Source organism: Danio rerio, chromosome 12 (genome assembly GCF_049306965.1).
Source record: "Danio rerio strain Tuebingen ecotype United States chromosome 12, GRCz12tu, whole genome shotgun sequence".
NCBI classification, from domain to species: Eukaryota; Metazoa; Chordata; class Actinopteri; order Cypriniformes; family Danionidae; genus Danio; species Danio rerio.
Window position 1 is genome coordinate 34,040,343 of NC_133187.1, and position 8,233 is coordinate 34,048,575.

The following is an 8,233-nucleotide window of genomic DNA, read 5'->3' on the forward strand; positions in this document are numbered from 1 at the left end:
ATTCTATTCTTTTTATTCTATTATTATATTTTTATACACTATTAATAATTATTTATTTATTATAACTATTTCTTGTCTGTTTTCTCCTCCAGCCATGTAACTCAAACAACATCATGGACGCACCCAGTGACGAGATCTTTGGGTTTGTCAGATCCAGGAACTAGCGATCATCCAACCTTGGACTCTCCAGAATTCACCGCCTAGACCGAATCCCAAAAACGACAACAACAACCCATACAAAGCAGCAAAAAAAAAAAAACAAACTGCATGTGCATCGTAGAAAATGCCTCCACATTCATTGTCAATGGTTGTCAACATACAGTACAGAAGATGTTGAAATAGGCATCAATATAAAACCGTCCCAATGACTCTCAAAAAGCTCGTTGATGGCTTGAGAATTCACATTGGAGTCTGGAGTTTTCAATGTGTTTATGTCTGTTTTTCTGACATTTTAGGAGTTTCCCATCATACGTTGATCTCTTTTTATTCTGCACCTTGATGAAAACAATGGACAGACTTGATCTGTCTTCCGACTTTTCAGAAGTTCAACAGAACTGCACTTGTTTGAAGTAAAAAAAAAAAGTGGCCTCTTGGGTGAAGCAGGAACTTTTGGAGGAATGCGGTGAGTTGGTCAGGATGGACGCTTTCTGTGATGTTCATTCAATTCAGCTTGTGTTTGCTGCGCTTGCTGAAAACATTTGTTCGTAGATTTGTTGAAACTGGAATTTGTTTACTTTTTCAGACTTCCTCGCAGCAGCTAAGCTCTGGGAATCGTTGCACGTAATTGTTCTCCATTTACAGTTCCCTCCACTAACATTGGCACCCTTGGCAAATATGAGCAAAGATTTGTTCGAAATATTAACAGAAAGAACAAAGATGCTTGACTTGTTTTAGAAGCCTTTTTCTTCAAACACTCTCAAATGATTTGTGGTGATTTTGGTCATGTTGGGTTTTAATTTTGATTCTGGGAACTTTTATTTTCACTGGAACCATCATGTTGACAATAGTGATGGGGAAACGAAGATTTTCAACGCTTTAAATGATAGGACCCATTGTTTCGCAAAATTATTCCCTGTTTCAGAGCATTCGAAATGTCACATGCTAGTCAAAACACCTGCTGTTCAAAACAATTAAATTAGCAATGTATATTATTAGGTATTAGAATAAATTACTTTTATAAATATCATAATTTTGTTAGACTTCATAAGATTGTAGATGAGATCACTGACTTCAAGTAAACAAGCAAGCAAAATAACCACAACTTAATTAACAGTAAAGGATTCGAGAGGCGTTATTTTAATAGTGCAATCATGACTACAGCAGGTACTGTATAATTACTAAGTAGAAATGTTTGTAATTTGAGCAGACTTTGATTTTCAGCATGTGCAATTTCATGCATAGATAACTGTATGGCATCATGAACGGAAGATCTAAAGTGCAGAATTTTGAGCTATTGTAAACAATGACTATGGTGCATATTTTTGTCCTTTTATCTCTTTCGACTGAAAACGGAAAAATGCCCTTTTCAGCTGACAATTTTTTGCATCCAAAAATTGGTGCATTCCAAGTATAAATGCAACAAAAATGCAGGCAAAACACTACAAATGTAAAATTGAAACCAAGCTATCAAACGCAGTTAGCTTGTCATCTAATATCATTTGATATTTAGTGTCTATTGATCAATTTTCAAGGTTAAGACAAGGTTTTTCCATTGTAGGCTCTGCTAAACTGAACAAGAGACTACCAACCAGTATTGTTCTTTTTCATTTAACAGATCTCATTAAAACATATACAAACTCATAAAACAGATTTGAGGTCAGGTAAATACTATGAAACCTGTTGAGTGATTCGCTACTGGGGGTGATTTTAGTAAATCTGCCTGATTCATGTGGATTTTATGGTATTACACAGACCCCCATCTAACCTCTCCCCACCCCCACCCCCACTTGGAGAGCCATTGAATTTTTTAATTGTTTTAAAACAATGATGTAAAGAAACCCTGTTACTGAAATTATTTGATTTTGATTCAAAACAAAAGATTTGTAGAGATTCAAAGCTTTATGAAGCAATGCTTTGAAAGCGGCCGTTTGGTATTTTCTTAAAGCCACCTCTAATTTTGCGAAGCTAAACACACTTTTGTTACAGCTACGTTTTTTCTTGGCTTTACCTATTCCCAGCAGGAGGAAAACAAAAGTTACCAAAATCTGACGTTGAGCCAAAATATCAAACCATATTGATGTCAAATACTGACATTTATTCAGCCAAAATCCAACATCTGCCTGACGTCATAGTGGTAACGACCACACAATGTCAAGCTGTAACATCATTAGATGGTGTTTTTGGGTTTGTTTTTAGGTTACATTGAAAAAAAAACAAAATTCAACATTTATCCACTGTTGGACATTGACATTTCGGTTTTGACGTCAACCAAAAATTAATTTTCGGCCAAAATGCAATGTTCCCACGACATTGGGGTACAGCATCAGTCTGACATCATGTTGACGTCCTGTACCTGCTGGGTTGTGATGAACAATGTCTGGTTTTTGGTCAACCCAGTTGTACTAAAAAATAAATGAATACTTATGGGAAGATATTTCAAAAATATTTTCCTCATTAATTCATATATATTAATATGGTGGCAGGCACATTTAACAAAGATATTTTGTTTTTAATAAAACTTAAAATGTTGTTAATAAGACAGGTTTTTTTTTTGTTAATATATTGAGCAAAAGTTTAAACAGTATCCATTCCAGACATTTTTGTCACAGCCTTCTTTACTCATATATAGCAAGGGTGCCAATGTTAGTGTAGAGTACAGTAAATATGCATTTTTATCATTTCTGCTGTTCTCCTTAGTGGACTCTATCTCGGTGTTATGCATAACTGTAAAAGTGTCTTCTCTTGCATGTGCAATTAGTTCTGCGCTTCCGTTAGAAATGTGAGTTTGACGTACCCTAAGCCTTATGTGTATAATTTATTGAAGAAAAAACAACACAACATGGCATTTGCTTTGTTGTGCATTCACTTTGCCTAACAGCGTAAAGTTAGACTGTTTACGGTAGATTATGAAGATCTATGTTTCTCCTTTAACGTGTGAATACTTTTGTGGTTCTATTAAAGATCAGATGAAAAAGTCCATCTGCATTGTGGCCTTTTGAAAGGATATTGCTTAAATCTGTCTATTTCTGGCTGAGTGTGCACTTCACACACACTTCACACCCTCGGCAAGAAAAATAGATTTTTTCCCTCTATAGCTGGTACTGTGTGAATATAAATAATATATACTTTATTTATTTATATTTATATATTCTTCCAGGAAATTTCAAATCACATTAAGGTTAATATGCTTGCCAACCTTGCATCTGATAGAAAAACAGTTCATTGATTAAGGAAATTACATCTTGAGTTAAATTATAAATATGAACTGTTGCACTGATATTACATAGAAAAATAAAACAAACAATTCTCAGTATTCAACAGTATGACCCATCAGCGTTAATACTATAATATAAAAACAATCAATATAATATGTAAAAACAACATATAAATAATACAATGAAATCATGTTCAATTAAACCAAAGTGGTTTAGACGTTGCTAATTTTTTGGTCATATTTAGAATTTATTGCTTCAGTTTTTGAAATTTAAAGTATGTCCTAGAAAATAATTACTTTTTACTTCCCTATATTCCAGAGTAATGTAATATAAATCAGGTAAAAATATTCTGAATTAAAAACAAAAAACAAAGATGATTAATACAGTAGAAACTTTCCAGCATTGCCTTTCCTGCTGTTATTATATATTTAGAAAAAAAGTTATCTTATTTTACATACCTTTATTACTTACAAAACAAAAGGCTCTTTCTGAAAACGAACCTCTATATACATTTCTAGAGAGTGCCAAATATGTCCCAGGAGCTACGTTTTTTTTTTTTTTTTTTTGTGCAGTTTTTGTTTAGGCGAATCTACCAGAGGCCGCTGTTAACTGACTGACTGACTGACTGACTGACTGACTGACCGATCGACTGACCTAACAAATAGTATTTTCAAAAGCACGGATTGACCTGCCCACCATGATTGACCCATCTCTGCATCTAATTAATGGCTTTAGCATTGTGCTTATAAATTCTTGCATTTTTTATATTTTTAAAAAGAAAAGTGTTATTTTAAATGGTATCTTACATTTCAAAACTTTACTGTTATATTACTATTTTCCCATTTTAAAGACTGTATTAATCTTACCAGTACCCAAACTATACTGTATGTACAAACTGTATTTGCAGATCTGTTATAATAATAATTGAATAATATAAGTTTTCATATTATATTTAATATATTAGTATATTTTTGTGCAAAAGGAATAATTAAATTCTCTAATTTTAAATTATTTTCTGAAAGTATTCATGTGTTATTTTAATAATAATAATAATAATTTGTAATAACACGCAATGGGCCTTATGCACAGCTAGTGTTTTTCAGCCAGTGATAAACTTCCAGTGAAAGTTTAATGTGACCATTTTTAATTTACAAGCTTCCTTTTACAGCATCGATGTTGTATCATAATTACAATATAATCAGTTAAATAGACTTAAGCACCCATTTGGTTGATAAAGCATAAAAAGGATGAAAGACAGGCGCCATCATTAGCAACAGGCTAATGCTTTTTGTTTTGGTCTGATACCCACTTTATATCAGCCAGGCAGTGAAGATTGCTGTTTTTTAAAGAAATCAGATCTGAAAAGCAGTGATTTTGTATGGGATAACAATTAACCGGAAGCCCTGGCTGGGGCTGGCTGACTGAAATTATTGTCTGTGTGCATATACACCATTAAGAACCAGAATTGTTTTCTATGCTGAAACAGTCCCTATAAGACACAATTCACAAATAAAAAAGTCACTGCTGCTGAAGATTCAGCAATTTGATGATGTCACCCTAAGTTAGGATTTTCCTTTTGAAATTCAATCAAGTAAACTCGCCACACCTGAAGCATTGAATGGTGCATAAGAAAATCACCATGTGCAAATCTGCAAAAGATGAAGGTCATGTGATGGAAACATCATATATAATAAATTATTCATACAGCAAGTGCACTGTAAAGTAATGATCTCAAACTCAAATGATCTCAAAATCTATTGTGTTGAAATTCTTTACAGCATAGGTCTTAAACTGGATTCCTGGTGGGCCGCGGCTCTGCACATTAAGCTCCAACCATCTCCAGCTCACGCCTTCTTAATAGTCTAGTAGACTATTAGTTGGATTAACTGTGTTTGATTAGGGTGGAGCTAAACTGTGTGGAGCTGCAGCCCTCCAGGAATCCAGTTTAACACCTATGCTGTAAAGAATGCCAACACAATAGATTTGTGTGAATAAGTTCTGTTAATGAGTTAAGTGTGAACGAGTTCAGTTAACTTATTCGTTTTTACAAATTTAGGTGAATTAAACGAAAAACTAGACTCTTTGAACTTTGAATTATGTTGGTTTAGCTCATTTTAAATAAGTAGTTTGAACAAACAGCTAACCCATTTTTTTTCAGTGTATTGATAGTATTTGATAGTATTTGATAGTATGATAGTATTGATACATTGTTTGTTTCTATTTTGAAATTGCCAGAAATGAACAGTCTAGACAGCACTGTATAAAATGCTGGGTTCCTCACAATTCCCTTCATGTTGTTCCAACACAAATCAATTAAGTTAACTTAAAAGCTTTTACATATTTAAGTGGATTTAACATAAAAAATTTAATTGTCTCCAAAAAAAATTGAAGAATGGTGTTGATTTAGCTTATTTTAAATACAGACAATAGTTTGAACAAGCAGTGAAAGAAATTTTTAGAGTGATCTTTATTGACTTTGAGTATGACATGTCCTTTCAGAAATATTAGGAAGATGAGAGTAATGGCAATCAATGAATTACAAGTTACCACTTTCTGTCTTTTTTTTAACTAGTTGTGGTGTGTTTACAGTTTGTGCTCCACATGTTCCAGCATGTGGTTTAGTTGTTCCACATTAGAGGAGGAGCGGCTCATCGTGGCCTACTTTCCTGAAGAGCGACGTCACGTCTGACTGCTTTAGCAACCAGTTCCCAAGGTAACAAAAAGAAGAAAGACTAGTTCTATAGAAAATCCATTCGCCTTTTCACGCTTGTAAATCACTCGCTTTACTGTGCACTTCCTCTCCTCGGACTGTGTTTTTACAGTATATATAGATAACATACAGCAGATTACACTTCTGGTTATTCTTTCAGATTTGATGTTTTTTATATGATATTTTGCACGGAAGTCAGTGTTCTCATTAAAATGTCCTTAGAAATAATTATCAAAATAATACTTTAAACTTCCATCACATTAAACTAACTTAAAATGACTTAAGAAATTAGGAAACATGGCTAATTTATAATAAACTTATTAAATGTTGTCATGATTATTTATATATTGTTTTACAGTGTAGTGAGTTTGACAGGAACATGTGCAATCTACTTTAATCCAGACAACAGTTTTTTAGTGAAGAGAGAGAGAAAGACTATTATAATCAATAACTAAATAAATAGATCCTGAAGAGGGAACTTAAGTCTGAGCATAACTGAAAGCTATATAGTTTTTTTTTTTTTTTTTTTTTTTTTTTTTTTTTTTTTTTTGGAGGGGGTTGTCAAAATTGAGACCCCATCTTTAAATATTCTTATTTTGTGGCAACTTGTTTACATTTTGATTAGATTTTGGGAATGTTTTGTAAATCTTGGGATCTCTTTATAACCCAAAAGGTTAAGGCTCTTTAAAACAAAGAGTTCTGTCTAAGAAGTTGAACTCTAATTTGGTTTCACATGGTTCTGTTTGTGAGCCGATCAGCATTTTGAATACACACAGGTGGACCAATCAGGATCATCTCAGATTCTAGATAAGGGATATTACGTCTATTTTAAAAATCATAGTTCTGTCAAATAAAGAGTGTTATACTATTGTCTTGAAATTTCCATTTCACATAGGAAGGTAAACCCAAAATGTAACACTTATTCACAAATTTAAAGTTAATAAACTCCTAGTTCTGGAAGTAAAAAAAGGTAAAAAGTCAAATCAAATCACTTTTATTGTCACATTATCAGCAGCATGTGTACTATAAAGAGTGAAAAGCTTAGGTTTGCTGGGAGCTTGCACATGGTGGCCATGCTTGGCGCCATCATGGATTAAAAAAAAGTCAGTCAACATGATGTTTTGATGTTTTAGAGCCATTTTAAGTTGTTAAAGAGTTTTTGCATGGTTTTATTTAAAGGTTTTAAATCTGAAATGTAGTCAGGAGCATGTCTTAAATTACAATAGCTATTACAGTGGTAAATAACAGTAAACGCTTTCAGCAAAAAAAAAATTTTATTGTATGTCTAACTAAAATTAACATCTGTATTGGACAAAATATTTAGAACTGACTTTTATTCTTGAACTATAAAAACTTTTTGTCTTAATATATGGCATAAATCAGCATTGAATGTAACTTGTTAACACATTAAATATAGAAATAATATGTAATTTAGCTTTTACAGTATAACTACTGTATAAAACTATTTGTATTTTCTTGTTTCAAATAATGTTTTGCAAGGTAGAACCACTTATTTATTTAGTTTTTTTTTATTATTAGAATTAGAGGTTAAGTTCAAAATCCAAATTTACAAATTTGAAAGAATTTTGATTGGGCCTCTGTTATTTTCATGTATGTACTTGTTCTGCTTATTTAATTCTGCTTAATGTAGTTCATGTATTTAATATAGAATAATAATAATCAATGCTACAGCATTTACTAATCATAATTCAACATTTACTAATGCATTATTAAAATCCAAATTCATGTTAACATTTCGTCACCCTAGAATTATAAAGTTCTATCTGACATTTTTTGTCAAAATTGAGTTATTGACATATTCTTATTAAATGACAACTTATTTACATTATGGGATGTTTTTATAAGTTGTTTACATTTTAAGACATTTTAATTAAAAAAGCAAATGTTACACACAAACTGTTTGCTATCGAATGCAAAAACTTTGAAGCTCAATATCTCAAAATCATTCAGAACGCAGACAGAACTTATAATTCCAAGGTGACGATTTGATAATGCACCATAAGTTAACATGAACTAACAATGAACAACTTTATTTTTGTTAACAATAATGAATAAACACTGTAATAGATGTATTGTTTATTGTTTGTTAATAGTAAACTACAACCTTATTATAAAGCATTACCAATAG

The 8,233-nt window shown here is 32.2% G+C and overlaps 1 protein-coding gene across 2 annotated transcripts in view; it reads left to right on the forward strand.

The window, feature by feature from the left end:
- Positions 1-3,136, forward strand: part of stxbp4 (syntaxin binding protein 4) — a 74,800-nt gene extending 71,664 nt beyond the window's left edge. For both annotated transcript variants that reach the window (XM_009306798.5, XM_009306799.5), the window contains exon 24: positions 93-3,136. In XM_009306798.5, the coding sequence (XP_009305073.1) occupies positions 93-204 (112 nt within the window). In that variant the 3' untranslated portion in view covers positions 205-3,136. The remainder of the gene's footprint in view (positions 1-92) is intronic.
- The last annotated feature ends 5,097 nt before the right edge of the window (positions 3,137-8,233 follow it).